At 42.7% G+C, this 20,904-nt stretch overlaps 1 protein-coding gene across 1 annotated transcript in view; it reads right to left on the reverse strand.

The window, feature by feature from the left end:
- The window catches only part of EVPL (envoplakin), a 53,739-nt gene that overhangs the window by 4,889 nt on the left and 27,946 nt on the right, over positions 1 to 20,904 (reverse strand). The window contains exons 7-21 of the mRNA XM_063120331.1: positions 20,275 to 20,436; positions 19,488 to 19,595; positions 17,227 to 17,322; positions 15,602 to 15,727; positions 13,212 to 13,358; positions 11,255 to 11,409; positions 8,530 to 8,627; positions 7,985 to 8,166; positions 6,305 to 6,483; positions 5,943 to 6,081; positions 3,756 to 3,949; positions 2,708 to 2,858; positions 2,239 to 2,322; positions 2,034 to 2,144; positions 343 to 435 (exon numbers count right to left, since the gene is read on the reverse strand). Of these exons, the coding sequence (XP_062976401.1) occupies positions 343 to 435; positions 2,034 to 2,144; positions 2,239 to 2,322; positions 2,708 to 2,858; positions 3,756 to 3,949; positions 5,943 to 6,081; positions 6,305 to 6,483; positions 7,985 to 8,166; positions 8,530 to 8,627; positions 11,255 to 11,409; positions 13,212 to 13,358; positions 15,602 to 15,727; positions 17,227 to 17,322; positions 19,488 to 19,595; positions 20,275 to 20,436 (2,025 nt within the window). The remainder of the gene's footprint in view (positions 1 to 342; positions 436 to 2,033; positions 2,145 to 2,238; positions 2,323 to 2,707; positions 2,859 to 3,755; positions 3,950 to 5,942; positions 6,082 to 6,304; positions 6,484 to 7,984; positions 8,167 to 8,529; positions 8,628 to 11,254; positions 11,410 to 13,211; positions 13,359 to 15,601; positions 15,728 to 17,226; positions 17,323 to 19,487; positions 19,596 to 20,274; positions 20,437 to 20,904) is intronic.

Raw genomic sequence — 20,904 nt, forward strand, 5'->3', positions numbered from 1 at the left:
TGATTACAGAAATAAAAATAAAGGCAGGAGGATATAAAATAATTATGTATGCAAGTTGATGTGGCATTAACATCAAAACAGCCTGAAATATCAGTAAGACATGGTGATATAAAATTGAGTAAATATGGATAACTTGCAGGATTAAAAATAAAGGGTAAAACAGAATTAATAGGAATTTGTATACAATGCCAGATAAAGGAACATATTGAAGAGTTATTTGGCTATAACTGGACAAAGAAGGCTGCCAAAGATTTACGAATATATACAGCAAAAATGGGGAAAAGACATCAAAACATGATGAAAAACTCGAAACAACAAAAACACAATATGATTCATATATACCTTATCCATAACTTTCTTGGCAAATTCCAGTCGACGGAGTTGCTGTTTGTTTTCAGCAGCTGTTTCTGTGTAGAGCCTTGTCACATCATTTTCCTAAAGATAATTAGCAAAACATTACTTAGACATCATGACACTTCCTCCTGTGGTGTGCTGCCATTTTACCTCTACTTGAACAAATAACACTCTGTGGGAATCAGGGACAGTATCCAATACAGGCCACATGTGCAAGGCCAGCACCACTGGGCTCGTCTGTGCACACTCAGCTCCGACAGTCAAGGTCCGCACAGAGCCCCTAATGCAGCTGTGATTTAGCTGTGACTTCTAGGAGCAAGTCCCAACACGAAAGAAGATTCTTGTTTCAAGTAGGGACACGACCTTCCCCTTATAGATATCATGGCTGCACACATGCAGACTGGTGTCCAGCAGTACCCGGAAATGCTGTTTAGTCTGGACTGGGAATAGGAGACATTAGTCGTGGTGGGAGCATATCTTGCTTACTTTAAACTACCTGATAGTGCAATCCTATGCATGTCTACTCAGAAGTAGGGATATATGGATGTTGTTTTGTCTGTATGTCGCAGATTGTCAGGTGTCTTTTATTCTGTCATCCACATATTGATGGAATTGGATTTTTTTTGAACAAGAATTTCATTTTACTTGCTTTAATGCATATTAGTGCGTATTAGAAATCGGAACTCATTTGAATCCATTGCAGATTTCTCTGACATCCCTACTCAGAAATAACTCTCATTGAGTTCAATGGGAATTACCCCCAGGTAAGTGTGCAGAGGATTGCAGCCTGAGTGTTTTGTCAGTCTTATTCTCTATCATACTAGTACTTAGCCAGGTAATCCTTGGACTTTGCTTGTGACACACTATAATTGATGTGATTTGTGTGGATAGTAGCAAAGTCTAAACAGAGAGGATTTGCCATCACAGAAAAGTTGAACTAGATAATCATGAGCCAGTTCTAAGAAACTGCAGCCCCATTAGCGACTGGACAATTTCCTCTTGTAAGCCTTGCCTACTTATACCAGGTATGAATGCATTCCATTCCACCTCACTAGCTGTCTCTCTTCAGAAAACATAGAGCGTCTCTACATTAAGGGAAATCGCATTGTTTACCTGGGGCTTCTGTGCTTCCTGGTTCTTTGGCGTGGTAGTTATGGGCTGCATTACATGGAAGGAGATGGGCAACAAGGGGTTTGAATTGAGTACTTCCCCTCTGTTCAGTTCCATTCAGTTCTATTGAGACAGTGCCATCTAGTGGTGGAAGATGCTGCTGTTTCCCAGCTATTAACATCCTGCAGTTTCCCAGCTATTTTGGTTTGTTTTATCCTGGGATTTCCAGAGGATTCTGTGGGAGACATCCTGGCTTTTGACAATGTCAGGAAATCGACCTGAAAACTTCTGTGAGTGGCCAATCACAACCATGCAATAAATAGTGCTTTTAGAGGAGCCCATATTCAGGTTTAGTAGGGCTGCCATCTGTTTAAGAGATTATTTTACTGAGCACTTTACTTTTTAACTGCCTGACCTGCTTTATTAGTTGAATTTTGATGTTCTAAATGTTTTATAATTTTTAAGCTAAGGTTATTTTTAATGGCATGTTTTGACATTTTGTAAGCTGTTGGTTAAGAGAAGTGAAAATTTTCAATGAATACGTCTGGGCTCAGGGTTCAAACTCTGACCTGAGCCTGGATACTCTCTTGAAGCGGGGTCACTCGGAGGCGTTTGGCAGAGGAAGCAGTCAAAGCAGGGTCCAGAGAGGACCGATATTTTCCTGCCTGAAGCTCATAATCCTGTTTTTCAAATAAACAAATAAATAAAGTCAGAGGAGAATAGACTTGTTTACCAAATGAAAATGAAAAATGTGTAGAAACCCTGCAGACATACATTGAGGACAGACTGTACATTCTGGGACACGTTGACCACAGAATTCTTGTCAGACTCTTTGCTCTGGATTTCATCGGCCAGCCTCTGCAGGGGAAACAGGGAGTTAAGACAATCTCCATCGCAATACTGGATGCTTAGTTACAGTTAATACTTACTTTTAAAGCAGCAGTGATATGCCTGGTGCTTTATTTAATATATAGTCCCTACACAAATGGGGCTTTCTTTACTGCTATCTCTGATGGTTGTTTCACACATGCAAGTCATCATTTCATATTGCAGTCACTGCATGAAGAACATGCACATGTGAACTCACCCTAACGGTTCCTGCACTATTTCCCATTGTTTCATGTCCTGCATGATTTCAAACATTTTCCTTGTGTGCACCCATCCGTTCATTCCATCTGGTCCTGCATGAGCGAAGCTGGAGCCTCTCTTCCCTCTCTTTGTCTGAAGATAGCACTAGGCTCACCTTCTGGGCCTGAAGCTTGTAGTTGATCTGGCTGGGCCCATCTGTGGTCTTGACCTGGTACCTGGGCAGATTGTTGAGCCAGAACATCAGGTTCTCATTGGCATTTTGGAACTGTTGGTAGGTGAGGCTGGTGTTCCGGAGTGTCTTCTCCCTGCACAGAGAGTGGAGACTCAGGTTAAGAAGAAGAGCTTTCTTGAATGAGCTTAGCAAGGGACTTTATGGCAGGGGTGGGCAACTTGTGGCCGTCCAGAACTTTTGGGCTACAACTCAGCATCAGTCCTAGCTATCCACACATGTAACACAAGACACTGAGAAACTGGCTAGGGAAGAAGGGCTCATTTTTCTCCATTTGAAATCCAATCCACCAATGAGTCACTCTTTGCTAGATGAGAGGGGTCTTTTTAATAAAAGCCCCTATTCAGTCAACATTGACAGACAAGCTCAAGTTAAGCCTGTTGATACAGGGAAAGGCTTTTGACAAGCCATACTCTGCTCAGCTGTGAACGGCAGGGTTATTCCTTTCTGTTGACAGGGCAAGGTTTTGCTCCTGAAAGACGGGACAAATAGAACTTTCAACCCAGCAGCAAAAGGCTGACAAATCCCATGCTCCAGGACAGTAGGTAGAAAATGATTGGCTGGTCACATAGGCCTTAGCTAGACCTAAGGATTATCCCAGGCAAATGGAGGGGTCATCCCTGCCTGCTCCCAGGATCCCCTGTGTGTCATTTGGTTGCACAGGGATGATCCTGGGATATAGGCTTGGTCTAGCCATGGCCTGAGAGAGAGGAGACTCTCAGAACAAAATACCTACCGGCCCTACATATTCTTCCTTGGCTCCATAGAGGGGGAAATGATGTACTGCATAAGAAGGTTTCAATATGGTGGTTGTAATGAGAACTTGGAAGGAACAGAGGGCTTGCAAACCATCTCTCAAAGACCCATGATTCCAAGTCTGGCCTTTTAAACAAGTTGACTCACAAGGCAAGATGTGGTTTCATGAGCTTTCTCACTAGCCATGATCACCATTGGAGAGGACTGGGCTTCTCACCGGTGATCCAACTGGTCAGCAACAGCATGATATCGGTCATTAAGCAACTGGACATCCTTCTTCTGCCTGGGCAGATCAGGGCAGTACTCTTGGAAATTGTTCTGTACAGCACTGCAGCAGTGCTCTGCATCCTTAAAGCTGCGGTTTAGCTTCAGCAAGCAGTCCTCCTGTTTCACTAAATCTCGCTTCAGTTTCTATACAGGGAAGAGACACTCCATTCAGAAATACAATTTTATTTAATGAAAAGTAAAGAAATCTCAGCATGATTGCTTTCCGGTTCATTTGATCCTGAAGTGCCAAATGTATCCTCCCACACCTCTAGGTAGAAAGAAATGGGTGATGCTGAGCAGCAATGAAAAGTAAGGTATCAACATTGTTTACAACTCAATTGGTTTACAAAGTGTGAGGGAGAAAAAAGGATAAAGAAATGGTTTCACCAGGCTTCATAAAAATGTTGCACACTCAGGTGTTATATGAAGAGAAAATTCTCTGGTTAGCACAGAAGTAAGAAATGAAAGAGAGGAAGAGGGAGGGAATCGGTTCAGTGGGGGCATGAAGGATGCTTTGTAAAGATTACTTGGTGGGGATAATAAATTCCCCTGGTTTACAAGTAAGCTAGGGGAACCAAGATAGATGCTTTGTTCTGTTTGGCAAAGTAAGAAATTCCTCATGACCAGTCACATGCAGCACCAGTGCTAAAGCTTATTTTCCTCACATATGCCTCCTGTTCTGTAGCTTTTGCTCCTAACGCAAAGGTACTCGGTATGCAGCCTTCCATTTTGACACATTACAGTGTCCATTACAACCTGCCTGTTTTGTTGTCATTGACTACTGACTATGAGTTTTTCTGATGATCTACTATATCTATTGCCGGTTTCATCACAGAACTGAGTTCTAAGGGTTACATGAAGAGTTACCTTTCATGCTTTTCCACTAGATAACCTCTAGGTGGCAGTGTGGGATAGTGGAATAGCACAAATACATAAGCTTTTTGCTTTCACAAATAAATATTGAATTTTTCCTGCTCTAAAAATACTTGCTGAAAGTGCTCTTTAGACACAGAAGTGAAACTGGAGGGTCACAATATCGTAAACAATTGTGAGTAGGGAATGATGAGAGCATGACAAATGTCCCATGTAGAAAAACTCTATCTTTGGAAGGGAGCACTACACAAAGGTTACAGCAAACCTGCAATCAAACCTGCAATCAAACACTCCATCAAACTATTGGGTACTCTGAGCTATACAGAAAGTACAAAAGACAAAGAGACATGTGTCACCATAATATGAGGCAGTTTCTTCAAGAAGAGTAGGCATATGTTCCTGTTGTAACCTGCCTCCAACTATGTGCTCCCTGAGTCACTGCTGTTCCAAAACCCCTCCAGTTCCATTTCTTCTGACTTCCTGTGGTTGCAACCTACCCCTATCCTATGCTCACAATTCAGAGGGTTGAATCCAGAAATGTTCTTCTGCACACAGAAGGGTACCACTTGTAGAACAGGAAGGGTACAACTTGTGGAACATCATCTCCACCTTCTTGCAGCCCCACCCCACACTGCACACTCCAAATCTCCTCCAGAGGATCCCCCCACCCACTGGAGGAGATCTAGAGGCAAGTGGGGGAATGCAGGGCAGAGGAGAGGATGCAGGAAGTTCCATTTTGCAAGCAGTAGTCTTCTGCATGCAGAATAATGTTTCTGGATGCAGCCCATGATTTCAGGTCACTCTGTCTTAACCCCTGCCATTTGACTCTTGCTAAGGTCCTGAGCAGCAACTTGGATCACTGGAATTAGCTCATACTGTACAGATGGTCCTGGATTACATTTGGCCTCTGACAAGAGAGGAGTGATAGTACTTCAATGGAGAGTGATGAAAATTATTTTAGGCAGAAACAGTTAGATGAGAGCCGGATGACACCAAAAGGGATATCTGTGTGGTCAGCTAAATTCTCACAGATTCAAGTCTATCATGAAGGAGGCTAAACAAAAAAGAGATGCAATGTTTTATCAGCTTGCCAAGTAACTTCTGACTTAGTGGATCTTGCTTTCACTTGTTGTTTTTTAAATGAATGAGCAAGCCATTTTGCAAATCCACTCTCCTGTATCTTATTAGTGGAAAACAGCAAGGTTGGATCTGTCACCTCCCTCTCATCGTCTACCCATGTTCCTCTGCTCCAGAGGTCTCTCACCTGAAGTTCATTGGCACGATCCTGCAGTGCATTGGGTGATGCTGGGATGGTGCCATCATGAGATAACTTGGCCTCAAAAGTGCTGATGATTTTGTCCGTGTTTTCTATCTGATTCTCAAGGTTCAGGCCTGCTTTGGCTCTGAGGAAGGGGAGACATTGTACTGTCAAAAGGCAACATTTCACTTCAAGACTGTTTTCTTCAATTCCACACAAATGCAGCAAATCAAATCAAAACCCTCTCCACCAATATTATTCAGGCTAAAACACTCAAAATTTTGTAGAAGCATTTTTCAGGATTCTTCCTCCTCCATGCACACACAGAGCTCTATTCTTTGCTAATAGGTATTCCTTCTGCCACTTACTTTTCATCGTAGAGCCTAGAGAGCACCTTAACATCATTGTATTTGTTCTTGATGTTGTTGAGCGTTACAGGAAGCTGAGAGGCAGAGGTGCCAGCAGGCTTCTTGGAAAGGTAGGCCTCACACTCCTTCCGGGCAGTTTCCTTTTCTGCTCCTATGCCTTGAAGTCTCCTTGTTGCTCCCTGATTTTTTTTAAAAAAGGCAATCAGTTAAGTTCAGTGTGATATAACAGGTATATACTGAGAGACCAATTTTGATTTCAGATGGGAAACTATTGGTTCATATGGCTGCAGCCTATCAGCTTGTGCAGTTTAATGATGACTTTTAGCTTTAAGAACGTAAGAGCCATGCTGGATCAGATCAATGCTCCATCTAGTCCAGTATTCTGTTCATACAATGGCCAACCAGCTGGCGACCAGGGAATCACAAGCAGGACATGATGCAATAGCACCCTCCCATCCATGTTCCCCAGCATCTAGTGTATTCAGGCTTACTGCCTCTGATACTGGGGGTTGCACTTAGCAATTAGGACTAGTAGCCATTAATAGCCTTCTCCTACAGGAATTTACCCACCCCCCTTTTAAAGGCATCCAAATTGGTGGCCATCACCATGTGCTAGTGAGTTCCACAGTTTAACTATGAGGTGTGTGAAGAAGTGCTTCCTTTTATCTGTCCTGGATCTCCTACCAATGGAGCTTGGTCCCCATCCCCATCTGAGAGGACTGGAGGCAGCTATTTTATGTGAGAACCTCAACCCCACAGCCTTCATATTCTTCATATATGAGTAAGAGCCAAATACTCTTATTCATCCACACAGTAGGTGAAAGCAGTTAAAAATAGAAAAGGGCAAGTCAAGATTCATTCTACAAAATATGAGAATGGGATGGGGAGGTGGGGGAAAGAAAGGCTAGGAATTTAATCTTAACCAAGCAAATTAATGTGTTGCATGACAAAGCCTCTGTCTTTCCTTTTTCTTTTTTCTTTTATCAGGAAAGTCAGTGGGTTTGTTCACCCTGATTAGTTTTGCAATATAGAAACACAAAAAGACTAGGAGTGCTTCCAGACAGAGGGCTCTTAGCACTACCAGTCAGATGGTTATATCTGTTAAGGAGTTTATTCCATCTTTTTCTCCTTAATGGATTTTCCACTATAAGAAAAAAGATGGAAATGATGGGAAAAACACAGGAGGGAATGAGAGTAAGACATTGTTTGGAAACACACCCACCCCGAAAATTTTGTGAATGAGGCAGGGTGGTGGGGCTTTAAAAGCCTCGTCTAGAAGCCACCTCGGAGATTATTTATTTATTAATGAATTACATATTTATACCGCCCAACAGCCTAAGCTTTCTGGGCAGTTTACAACTAAAACCATAAAATCCAGTTTAAAACTTTAAAATCACATAATCCAGAATAAATTACAGTCCTGGGCAGGCTTGTTTTAAAAGAGATGTTTTTAGGAGGTATTTAGATATTACATTTTCCACCTCCTGAACCACACGAGGGAGCGTTTTCTAGAGGGTGGGTGCTGCTACAGACAAGGCCCACAGAAAAACGTACACCAGCAGAAAAACTTTCCCCTATGGAGATGTTTGTTCCCACAGAGTAGGAACATCTCAGCTGTGGATCAATGTATGTGATTATGTATCATGGACAAGTGAGCAATCTGAGTTCTTCAACACTTACCTCCTGGTCTTTGATCCTTTGAGTAAGATCCTCTATAGGGTCACTGTGGTTTAGTGGGGACCGCATGCGGCTAAAAGTCTCTTTTTTGACCTGGCATAAGTCACCATCAATTTTATCCAGTTTATGGAGTAACTGGTCAGCTTGGGAGTCATTCTGGATCACAGTGGAAGTTCTGACTGGAGCTGGAATGAGAAGCAGTACTGATCATTCAAGGGAATTGCTATGGTCCCAATTAAATAAAACTTCCATAAAGCAAGCAGAGCTTTTCATTTGCATACAAATTCAGACTTGCCCAGGAGGATAATTGCTATGCCTAAACTATTTCCTTTCATCTGTCACATCCAGTCTAAAAATTAATCCTTCTCTAGGATGTCTGAGACAAATCTCTGCTTCCCATTGATACTTGAATAAGAAGCATATCAAATCGACACTTGGCATCTTGAAGGCCCTTGGAGATATATATAGCTGAGTGTACCTTAGCTATCCTGTCATATTACAACGGTATTGTAATTTCCAGCAAGAAAGCAGCTGAAATGCTGACATACCCTGGTGGCTGGAATTAACTGGTTCCTTGTGGCTGCTTCTTAGAGTGTTCTGTACTGTAGCTCTCTTCTGCTTTACTGTGTTCAGTTCACCTTCCAGCCTAAACACAACAGAAGATGTCAATGTTGTTCATAGCCCAGGGCTTTCCGACAGCACTTGTGTATGCAAGGTATGTTTAGGAAGACCGCAGCTTTCTAGTGGGATATCAATCAGAAGCTTCTGTTCTAGATTAATTTGTTAGTGCAGAATAAATAACACCCTCTCTCACACACCCTTCTACGAAACAATAGTGATCATATATTAGATTTACCACTCCCTACTTGGAGCATAATTCCCTAGTGCATTAATTATGGCGCAGGCCTCATTTATACATTACCTGAGCAGTGTGTGAGCTGCTTTTATATGACTGTTTCTTCCACACCACTACAGTAGGACTGTAGGAAACAATCTTGTGGCTTGCTAGCTGGCCTGATCATTGACTACCAATCCATGAGATGGCTTCTTGTGGACATTATCTGTGTCGTGCATTCAGGAAGCAGACGCACTGAAGCAACTCCCATGCTGCTCAGTAAGCCTATATACACCAGTTGCTGGAGAACATGGCTGGGACAGTGATGTAGCACCCATGTCCTGCTTGTGGGTTCCTGGTCGACAGCTGGTTGGCCACTGTGTGAATAGGATGCTGGACTAAATGGATCCTTGGTCTGATCTAGCAACTATGTTCTTATGTTCACATGAATTGTTTTAATCACATTTTATTCATAGCGAGTCAACAGATGGGTGGATTTTTCTGTTTCTTTACCATCGCTATGGCTGCCTGCTGCTGTTCCACAGCAGAGATGGTCTCTTTGCACGGGGAGAGAAAGAGGAAGCAGCAACGACTATGTGGCCCATTCAGGGACCATTTATATCGCACCGCTTTTTCTGCACACAGCAGGAAATGGCGGCACTTTCTGGTGGTTTTTTTGTTTGTTTTTTGTTTTTAAAAGATGGATTAAAAGGGGTCTATTTTGTGATGGAAAAATTAGCGGACGGAATGGGAGGCACCTGACATTATCTAAAGGATGCACAAATACCCCTAAGTGGGCAGTAGTGAGCATGCAATAAAATGCTTATCTGATGACACTCCTAGAGTCTTGCATGACAACAAGATAGATTTCATCCATTGATTCCTGCAATGAGCAGGGGGTTGGACTCAATGGCCTTCTAGGGCCCTTCCAACTCTACTATTCTATGAACTCCTATTTATGGCAGTGTATCCAAAATCATATATTAATAATTTATTCTGGATTAATTATATTATTTCCATCACTGGATTAGTCAGCCTGGGAATGTTTTCTGAATCACATGAATTAGAATGAAGCTGCCACCATTTAAATCAGTGGTTCTCAACCTTCCTAATGCCGCAACCCTTTAATACAGTTCCTCATGTTGTGGTGACCCCCAACCATAAAATTATTTTCGTTCTTCTCTACACGATCCATTGTCATGGGATGGTTTGCTAATGAAAATAATACATAACAATAGCTTTAATAATACAAAAGATGATACATAACATAGTTCAGTCAATACAGTTTCCTAAGACCATCGGAAATATGTGTTTTCTGATGGTCTTAGGCGACCCCTGTGAAAGGGTCATTCGACCCCCAAAGGGGTCCCGACCCACAGGTTGAGAACTGCTGATTTAAATAATGTGGGAAACTTCTTCCTTTTACTACACTTGAACTTCTTTGCTCGTATAAGCAAGATTGGCTAATATGCCACACTATATTGGTTTGTTGTAGTTATTAGCCACTTGAAGCTCATGAAAAAAAGACAGGATACAAATTCTAAAGGGGAAAAAAAGAGTTACATGCATCTCTGTTATTGAGGCTACCTTCTGCCCATCCCAGGTATATTGGATACTTTAGTAATATCAGAGTTGGCTTTAGGTGGCTGTCAACAATTCTGGGTAGATGTGGTGTTCTGGAAGCATTAGAAAAGAGTACTAATTAGAAAGGATGTTATAGATTCACAGAGCCCCTGGTGGGAATGGGCAGAGATTACAAAGAACAATTTGTCAGGAGCTTTCAAGGACATAAGGTAATTAAAATGCCTGTTTCAGAGAATGTGCTAAGCCGCAAGCTACATGAATAATGCGTGTTTTGAAAGAACTAATCTAGAGGAAAAGGGAATAGATAAGTCTCTTAAGCATAGTGGCCTGCAGCATATCTCCTGATAATGTTTAAACAGGGCACGACTTCCTTAAGGCGGGTTCACAACAATGGGAATAATCATATCTATAGTATATAGATGCACATGTCCTGTTGTCAGGGCTCACTCATGCTTGCTGACATGAAAGCGTTACGGTGTGAATGAGTGAATTACATGCAGTCACTATCACTGTCACCATTAATGTAACCCATTTCCATGAGCACAAGCCCATTTTAGGAGGGTGTCATGATAATGGATATAGACTCTATTCACTGATTCCTCTTTCAATATATAGATACTCTCCAATAACTATATGGCTGGGAGTATGCTATTATTTCTGATGCAGAGAGAATAAACTGTTATGGGTCAATTTACAAAACCGTACTGCATCCTCAAAACCCCATATTTACCAGTAAACAAACAAAACAAAACAAAAATTCCAATAAAAACAGGCAGAAAATGCATTCTTACCTTTTTGTAGCTCAGGTACACTTGAAGGGGGGATAATAGGGAGGGGGAAAGCTTTATACTAACCTATTAACTCTATCTATGGCCTCAAGATCTGGAGGTGGGATGGAGAAGCAAACAGCAGGAGCTACCTTAGTTTCTCTTCTGCTATTTTGTACCACCCAGTTCTCCTGGTTGCTATTATCACTCAAAGTATACTTCTCACCCCTCTCAAGCTGCACCTAGAAGAATGGAGATGGAAAAGGATTTCAAGTGGTTTCAAGTGGTTCTCAAATATAGCTAGCCTCTGCCATAAAGTTCAGATGTCGCAAAATTCTGTCCTTCACATTTAAAACTCAGAGGTGTCCTTGACCTATTTCAGATGGATTTATTTTAAATCTACACATTTGTGGCTATTACTGCCCTCAGTGTAGTAGAAAAACATATAAAACATGCCCCCTCCTCCATCCAACAGTGACACTTCATGTATTCTCCTACAACAGGGGAGGGGAACTTCTTACTCAGGGGCTTAACCTGGTCTCTAGAGGTTTCCTATCCAGCAGGCAGAGCCTTCCTGGATTCTTCCAGGGCCTCCAAGCCCTGCCCCATGGAGGAATCCCCCCTTTTCTCTCAATTATCTCAGGTCAGAGATAATAGCAGAGGACGTCATCAGGTGACTTGCCCACTGCAGCACCTTACCCATTGGGTAGCTCCCCACGGTAGAACCTACATTAGAAGGGCTAATTGTAGTTCGGTTGTTAAGTTGTTTTTGGGGTACTTGGGGATAAAAGATACAACCTTAATGGAAGAGTTTGGACAAGATGGCTTTAAAGTTCCCTAGAATTTTAGGCTCTGTTATAAGATAATGATACCAGGCTTAGTCAGGAGGTTGAGCTTGTTCTGCAACAAAGCCGGAAGTATTTCATATGATCTGATGTGTGGCCATTGTACACACTTGGCTAAGTTTTGGATGGATGGTAGACAAGTTTTTGCAATGTCCAAACATACATTCAGTGGAATGATTAGAGGGTTTTTTGATGGGTGTGGGCAGGCGGGAAAGAAAGAGGTAATTGTGCATCAAATATGCAGCTCTTGACACCTGTACCCCCCCCCCAAGAATCCACATAACAATGAAGACCCAGATCGCAGATCAATAATGTCTCTGATCAGAACACATAGTGCCATCTGGACAAAAAGCACAGTGTGCAGTTCTTTTGCGTCACACCGTTTCCTTTTCAAATATGGCACAAAGTACTTCACAGATGCCCTAACTTCTCAGTAGGTTTCTGACTAGGGATGTGCTCCGCTTCTAATCGGACCGGCGAATTAGAAGCGGAGCGGGGTGCTTCGCCTCCCCTTAAGGCGGAGGTGAAGAGGATTGGGGGGCCGGCGGAGTGTGGCGAAGAGGATCGAGGCGAAGGCGGATCCTTTGCCTCGATCCGGAGCTCTGCCGGAAAGGTAAGTGGGATTTACCGGGCCCTGCCGCTGTCGCTGTCACCCATGCGGCGACAGCAGTAGGGCCCGGTAAACCCCCCCTCCTCTCCCTTACCTGCCTCCGTCCGCGGTCCCTCGGCTTCTTCAATTGAGCCCGCGGTTCAACCAGGAAATCTAGGCCGCACTTGCAGCCCAGACTTCCTGGTTGAACTGCGGGCTCAATTGAAGAAGCCGATGGACCGCGGACGGAGGCAGGTAAGGCCCCCCTCCCCCTTGGTCCCTTACCGGGCTCGGCGGCGACGGCGGCAGGGCCCGGTAACCCCCCCCGCCCTCCTCTCCCGGCCTTACCTGGCACCACTCCCCTCCACTGCGAAGCTCCGATTTGGAGCCGGAGCTCCGCGGCGAAGAAGAGTGGAGTATGGGCGGAGCGGCGCGGAACGGGCCGATCCGAAAATTTCGGATTGGCCCGTGGGGCGGAGTGGGGGGTCCATGCACACCCCTATTTCTGACATTCTAAGATGTCAGAAACCACAGTGAGGTAAACATTAGAAAAGGACAAACTCTTCAGCTTGATCGACTTCCATCACATCCAAGAAAAATGTTTTCTTACATCACCCAAATCCCAATCACAAATGGCATCCATATTAATTGGCTGGGAGGGGAGGACTCTGCGCAGTTTCAATGGACTGATCTCCTTACTCCTCCTTTTCAGTTCAGCAATGCTCTTCTCAGCTTGCTTCACAGTCTTCTCATCATTCTAGATAGGAAGGAGAAAGAAAGAATTAGAGCTGGTACATATTTGGGGCAAATAACACAACTTACACAACTTATAGCCCATCAAGTCAAACTAGAGTTGTACCAAATTGACAATTTCTTGGTCATTTCATCCAACTCAATATTGGCTGTTTTGACTTGGCTATATTGGGGGGGGGGGGGCGTGAGGTGAAATTCTTTCGGGGAGAAGTTGATCACAGTGTCTGGCATTTTTTTCCTGAGAAAATCTTGCTTTGAGGTGTTCTTTATATTTTGGAAAATTCAAAATTGCTGCCACCTTAAAATAAATAAATGCCTGCCTCCTTTGTTACTCACTGGGGGCTACTGTTGTGTTATTGTAGTGAACAGCAGCTGAATATCTATAATATACTTTTACAGAATGTGCAAATTATTTCCCGAGCAACTCATTTTATTTGAGAGCTGCAGTGTTAGATACTCCTCTGAAGAACAGGCAATAATTAAATCAGTTTAAAAAATATGAAGTCACAGTCTGTCATTCCATGCAACCCTGTTTTTAAACCTGAACTACTAGGTACAATGTCTTTTATATTTGGATTTCTTTCTTTAAAAAAGAAGATAAGAAGAAAAATGTCTTGCAAAAACCTCAAAGGTTCTTTGTCTAAAAGTAGGCCCAAAGATTTAAACAGTTTCCCATGCCATTTGGAGGTGGGTGGGTTGGAGAATCAGAGATTAGTGGTGCAATCCTATGCATTTCTAATCAGAAATTAGCTCTACTGAGTTCAATGGGGCTTCTTCCTAAGAAAACATGTGGGAGAATCAGCGACATGAGTCAGAGAAATTATCATGTCCCAGGAAACCAGCAGTGACTTGGACTCAGATGCAGAGGCTGAGGAACCAATGGTGCCAAGAGAGGAGGCACTAGGCCAAAGCATCACTATGGAACCAGAGTCCCTGAGCCAAAGATGCTGCTGACTCCTGAGCCAGAGACCCTCAAGCCTGGGCTAACAACTGTGGCCCCTGACACTAACTCCAGCACTGGGCCAGCACACCTGTTTCCAAGAGTTCCACATCCATGAAGCTAGTGCACCTGTGTTGTCAACATGCCTGGCATGAGCTCTTGGAGAGACGGAAGAGTGCTAGGCCTTTAAAACTTCCACATGTGGGAAGGGGTGGAGTTTGAGGAGAGGCTCCTGGGCTGGAGCATAAATGGCTTCAGTCTGGTCTCAGACCTTTTTGGAGCAAGTCTCGTAGGTGCTTTCTTCAGTCAAAAAAAAAAAAAAAAAAAAAAAAAAAAAATGAGGGGAGAGGCCATTCCATGAAACTGTTTCTCCTGAAATTACTACATAACTTTCATGATTTTTTTGGTTGAAACACTGTTCTTCCTCAGACCCAAGCTGCCCAGAACCTATCAGTCATATATTGTGGCCTGACAAGTGTTTGACAATCATTGTGTTTACACAGCCCACGGCAGACAGCCAAAGCAAGCTATTTATCCAGCTCCTGGTGAGATGCTATTCATGGCCGTGGACTGCATTGGGCTTGGTGGCTCACAAGTTGCACCATCCTGTCCTCCAGATTGATAAGGCAGGAGACCCACATTTGGGGGCATGTTGAGGGGGCAGGGACTTTTTTTCCTATTCACCCCTACATAAGTGAAAGGGGATCATACCCGCTTTCCCCACTCCTAAACTGTGTACATTTATCTGAAGGAATGAAAGAGGTTAAGTGTGTACAAGTTGTAGGTGGTTAGGCTCTCTCTGCTCATTCTGGAATCCTGAAAAAGGCAAGGGCACTGGTCACACGTACACATTTTAGAACCTCATCCAAATGAATAGATTTTGGGTATGTGGCTAACAGGTGTGATTCTGTTCTCCGTTCTTCATGTTTACTCAACCCATGATTTTTTATCTGAACAGGGCCTTTGGGTTTTAATTCTTATCTGGGAAGTAAAGCCTTATGGGAGAGAACCTGGCCACGATGCAACGGGCAGGATGCAGTTTTCTCCAGTGACTCATCTCTCTTCTCCTCCCCATTCCCCTCTTTCCTGGCTTGTCTTCAGCCAAGTTAATGGTGTACATTGTCTATTTGTCATGTTTTTAACTCCCTGGCTTTGCATCTGGCTGGCTTTAGATGAAATAAATTGTTAGGTTTGGTTGTCACTGTAATCCAGAATATGATTGGATTGTGATTGCTCCAAATCAATAATTAAGATGTAAGAGTTCGCTGTAGTCTCCCAGTCCTCTGCCCTCTGTTTGCAGAACTCACCTCCAGCTGACGGTTTAAGTCCGAGACCACTCCTGGGCTGTCTTTGTTGAACTTGCTATATTTTGTATCAAGATCATGGTTCAGTTTGTTTAGTGACTGGCTCACAGCATCAGCATCATCATAGAACTAAAGATAAAAGAGAAGAACAAAACAAAATAAGCCAAAAGGTGCTTCTTTTCCCATGAAGCTTAGATGTTACTTGTGCTGGACTGCAGCAGAGTGTGTGTTCATACTGATGCTTTCCCCAGACTTTAGAGAAGTGTATTCTCATCATATCCACTCAACACAAGCTTCAAGACTCCAGTGTTTGGGCCCATGTTGGCCTCCACCATTTTAAACTTGTGCTGCACACAGGGGTGATTGGGACCTGTGTGGGTAACTCAGTATAGATGACTCCAGGAGCAAAGGTAGCATGAGGATTGCCCCATATCCCCTGGTCACTACTTTTGCACATGTCTGGGCCTCTCTATGCATTTAATTTGGTGCTAAAGCACTAAACAATTCAAAGTGCTGGTTATGACCTATAAAGCCCTATATGGCTCAGGTCCAGCTTATTCAAAAGAACGTATTCTCCCTTATGAGCCTGCCCGTGCTTTGAGATCTTCTGGAGAAGCCCTTCTTTCAGTCCTACCATCTTCACAGGCGCTCTTGGTGGGAACATGGGAGAGGGCCTTCTCGGTGGATGCTCCAGTGCTCTGGAACACTCTTCCTGGGGAAGCTAGGCTGGCTCCCTCCTTGATGGGCTTTCGGAGGCAGGCTAAAACTTTTTTGTTCCAGCAGGCCTTTAGAGAATAATCTAGCCCTCCATCTATGTTAATGCCTTATAATTTTGTTGTGTGTTTTAAACGTTTATGGTTTTGTTTCCCCCCCAATGTATGTTTTAAACTTTGTAAGGCCGCCTTGAGGCCCAGCATTGGGCAAAAGGCGGGATACAAATAAATATAACAACAACAACAACAACAATGTCAGAGATATGCCCTAATTCTATCTATACTAAGATCATCCACTGAGGCTTTTCTCTAGAGGCCCCACCATCTGAGGTGGAGTGGGTGGCAACTAGGGGAAAGGGCCTTGACTTGTGGTAGCACCCCAGCTGTGGAATACTCTCCCCAGGGAGTTTTTCCGGGCACTTACTTTGGGATCATTTTGGCACCAGGTGAAGAGCTTTGTATTTTCTAAGTCTTTTTAATGCTTTAATTCTATCTATCTATCTATCTATCTATCTATCTATCTACTTATGAGTTTATGCTGCTCTTTTAAATTTTGCTGCTTTTAATGTGTTGTTTGCATCTTCTCATTTATTTATTGATCCAGAGGGAGAGGCGGGTAACAAATAAATATATTTTTAATTATTTATTTATTTATTTTGTATTTTGATTCTTTGTAAACTGCCCAGGAACGTATTTAATGGGTGAGGAAGAAATGTCAACAACAATAATGCTAAATGACCCTGAACATTTTAAAATTATATTTTAATATATAACATTAGTACTTCCTGGATATGATCAAAAGGGGTAGAAGCTTTTTTTTTGGATAAAGATTTAAAAAAGGAAAGCTTTGAGATTCCCCAGGATCCTCCATATTCTATTGTTTGGAATCCTCCCTTCTGTGTCAGCACCATTTACCTTTTTATAGTTCTCTAGGCTTTTCAAGTGGTTCTCCTGGCAGATGCATAAGTTGAGAAAATTCTGCCACTCATTCTTCAGGGCTTCCTGATGAGCCTGCAGTGAAAAAAAAGGGAATAGTTCTTACATCTTGCTGTCTATCTCTGTTGCTTTCTGTTCAGTTCCTTCTCTATCAGTCTCAAGACTGACAGCAGAAGATATCTCTGACAAGAAAGGAAATTATGTTCCACGACACATATAGTTAATATATGCCCTCCAAAATTTGAGGGAGGAAAATTGATATGTTTGCTTTATATCAAGTGAACAAATCAGCTTCCATGAGGACTGGATTAAAGGCATGCTCTAAAGCATTTCTTAGATATTAACATTCATAATATTAACATTTCTCTGCAACCCAGTTGCACAGTTAGAGGACAGACAATCGTATATTTAACACCTCATCCCCCAAATAGCAATGCGTTCAGATTGCAAAATATTACTGCTCGGAAATGGTTGCTAGAATCGAGCCAAAGCTATCCATTAGTATATTTTAAACCAGGGGTGGCAACCCTTTTGGGCTGTGGGCACATTTGGCAATCTAAGAAACTGTCCTGGGTGCCACTACAAAATGTGTGGAAAAGGACAAGTAACCTGTCCAAAAGACTGAGTGCAAGGCAGAGGTGGGCTCTGAGCCCCAACACACAAAAGAACTCTTTTGAACTCAGTTTTCAGCACCAAAAGAAACCTGTTTCATGGCAATCCCAGAAAATGTGTAACTTTTTAAAAAAAAATTGAGAGGGGTAGGTTATGTTGACTGGTACCAAGAAAGGCATCCATGGGGTGCTTTAGTATCTATGGGCACTGCTTGGCATACCTCTTGTTCTAAGGTAAACAATAGCACCAATCTTTATTATAATAGAACACAAAAGTCAAACTGAAATGACATTTGCTCAACAAATTCTATTTCTTTCCATAACTCAACATTTCCAGGGTATTTGTCCTGCTTGTTGTACATATGAATGCTGACCCAGACATTTCAACATACTGGAGACACTAGAGGTTGTAATGTAATGAATAAGCTCCCCTGTTTTGGGGCTCTGACCCATCCATTACTGGAATGTGGAGCTCCTCCTGACAGGATTTGAAAGAGGTAATGTAGACCTTCAGCTGGAGGTCCCAACCCAGTTTTAGTACTTAGCAAATGACCAGAACAAATTTAGAATGCGAGCTTCTGGGATGGCCAGCAGGTGTATGAATTGCAAAGATTAATTTTCTCTAGTTGCTGTTCAGCAAATGCCAATCACACATGACATGCTAGTGTTACAGAAGAAAGACAGAGGCCAGATCTACACCTTGGGTCAAATCATTACAATCCCATCATGGTAACGATATCCCTCTTGTGCATTTATACCTCATAGGACACACAATGACATTTGTTGCGGTATTTTGGATAATGTGGAATAAAAAGCAAGAATTAATACTATGAAAGTGGTATATGGAATGTTTAATGCGCCCGCAGTTATCAGTGCACTTCAATACCACGATAAAACAGTAGTATAGATCTAGCCAGAGACAGGAGAGCCTAAAGTCTGTGTGAGAAAATAAGGTCCCTTTTGTGAGCAGGTAGATCTAGGTGCATCCCCAAAGCTAAACATGTTTCAGAAAAACTAAACCATATTACTAACATAAAGAGACACCAATATTTGGCACAAACAGATACAGTCTTCAAGGGCGTATGTCAACATTATGTCAACATTATACAGCAGGGATGTAACAAAGCTAGTAATATAAACATCTGAAACATCTAAAAGGCTGTTCCTTTTAAACACACTCTGAAAAGGACCTTATAATAAACAGATATTTGTACCAGGATAAACCTAGGAAAAGAACACTTTTATTTAAGGGATCGGTTATTTCAGTGAGTCTCTCTCTCAAAACCATGACCTGGCGGCAATCATTCCATCAGACTGAGGTGAAGGACAGAAGGGAGGTAGGGCCACCTCGAGCAGCACTGCTGAGAGATCAGGAACTTTTGGATTTTCCTCTGCTTGAACTGTTTCTATTCCAGCTTAATGCCTGAGTTTGCTTTCTTTTCTTTTTTCCTTCTCCCTTCCAACCCCTTTTCCTTTTGTGTCAGGTCTTCTTGATTGTAAACCTAAGGGCAGGGACTGAGTTACTATTGATATTTGTAAACCATTCTGGGAGCCTTTTTCAACTGCAGAGCAGAATAAAACTGCTTCAAATGCATTAGATTAGACTGAGTTCCAATATTCTGCACTTACCTGGATTGGGCTCATTGCTGGATGCTTCAATTCAATCATCCTTTCTCCATCATCCTGGAGTGTATTCACATACTCTTCCTGGTTAAGGAGTTCATTATTCTTAAAATCCTGCAGGGGAAAGGAAAGACCCTAATATATAAATAAATCAAATGCTAAGAGATCCTTCATAGGGTGAGAAATCCGCCCTCCACCTTTTTTCCTCTTGCAAGGAGCCAAAGGTGACATACATGATCCTACTCCTACTCCATTTTATTCTCAATCCCTGTGAGGTAGATTAGGCTGAGAGTAAGTGATTGGCCCAAAATCATACAGTGAGCTTCATGGCCAAGTGGGGACTAGAACCTGGAGCTCCCAAGTCCCAGTCCAACACTCTAACCACTATATTACAATGACTCTCTTATGACACTGTATGCTTTCTAGGGCAATAACTTTGAGGGTCTGGACAGAAGTAAAGGTACCCTGTTCATCCTAGTAATATCAATTTGGTTCAGTCATGCTTCTTACAAGCTCCCAGTGATTAAGGGCCATCTTTTAAAAAGCACCCCAAGTCCCATTTTCTACGGAAACTGGAGCAGAAAACAGTGGTAGCTCTTGCCAACTGAAACTCGTTCTTGGATGTGAATGAAATAACTGAGCCAATGACTGAGGTCAAGGACAAAAGCAGCAATAACAGGTCCAACAGTTGGTTCAGCAGGGGGCGGAGGGCTCAACACAGATCTTTAAAGGACTCCTGCCGATGCAAGAACATTGTAGATTGATCCCCACCAGGTTTTATGGCATCACTTACCTCATACTCACGCCGTACCAACTGGGGATCAATCATTTGGTCACTCCAGTCTTGCTTCAAGATCTTGGTCTGCTGCTCTGTGAGATAACTCAGCTCCTTTGTGCAACCCTGTAGGTGCGTATAGAGGCTGCCCAAGCTCTGGCCCCGCCAGATTGAGTCTTTCTGTCAGATTGGAGAAAGAACACTTAAATGCTCTGACAACAATTTTTACTTATAATTACGGTAAGTTTTTTTTCAGACCATCAGATGCTTTCTAATTCCCCACCCCCATCTATTTTAACATCTCAACAATTCCTTGAGGTAGTTTATTTTTATTATTAAAGTAAAATAAAATTAAATGTTTATTATTAATATCAGTCCATGAGGTAGTTTAGAATGAAAGACAGAGGCTACCACTACTTTTTTGTTATGGTAGGAGGAGGCTGAGTGAACATGAGTTTCCTACTATATCCAATTCCAGAACTCTGTCTACTGTGTCACACAGGACCCCACACCAAGAACCTCCATACAGAAAACGGCTGGTTGGTATATTGGGGTGGGGTGGGAAGATGGGTGACTTAGGTTGAATTTATGTTCAATAAACCCCTCCCCTCTCCCCCAGGAACTGCAGAAACCATTGTGGGAAAGGGG

The sequence above is a fragment of the Elgaria multicarinata genome, chromosome 3, assembly GCF_023053635.1.
Source record: "Elgaria multicarinata webbii isolate HBS135686 ecotype San Diego chromosome 3, rElgMul1.1.pri, whole genome shotgun sequence".
In the NCBI taxonomy this organism is placed as follows: domain Eukaryota; kingdom Metazoa; phylum Chordata; class Lepidosauria; order Squamata; family Anguidae; genus Elgaria; species Elgaria multicarinata.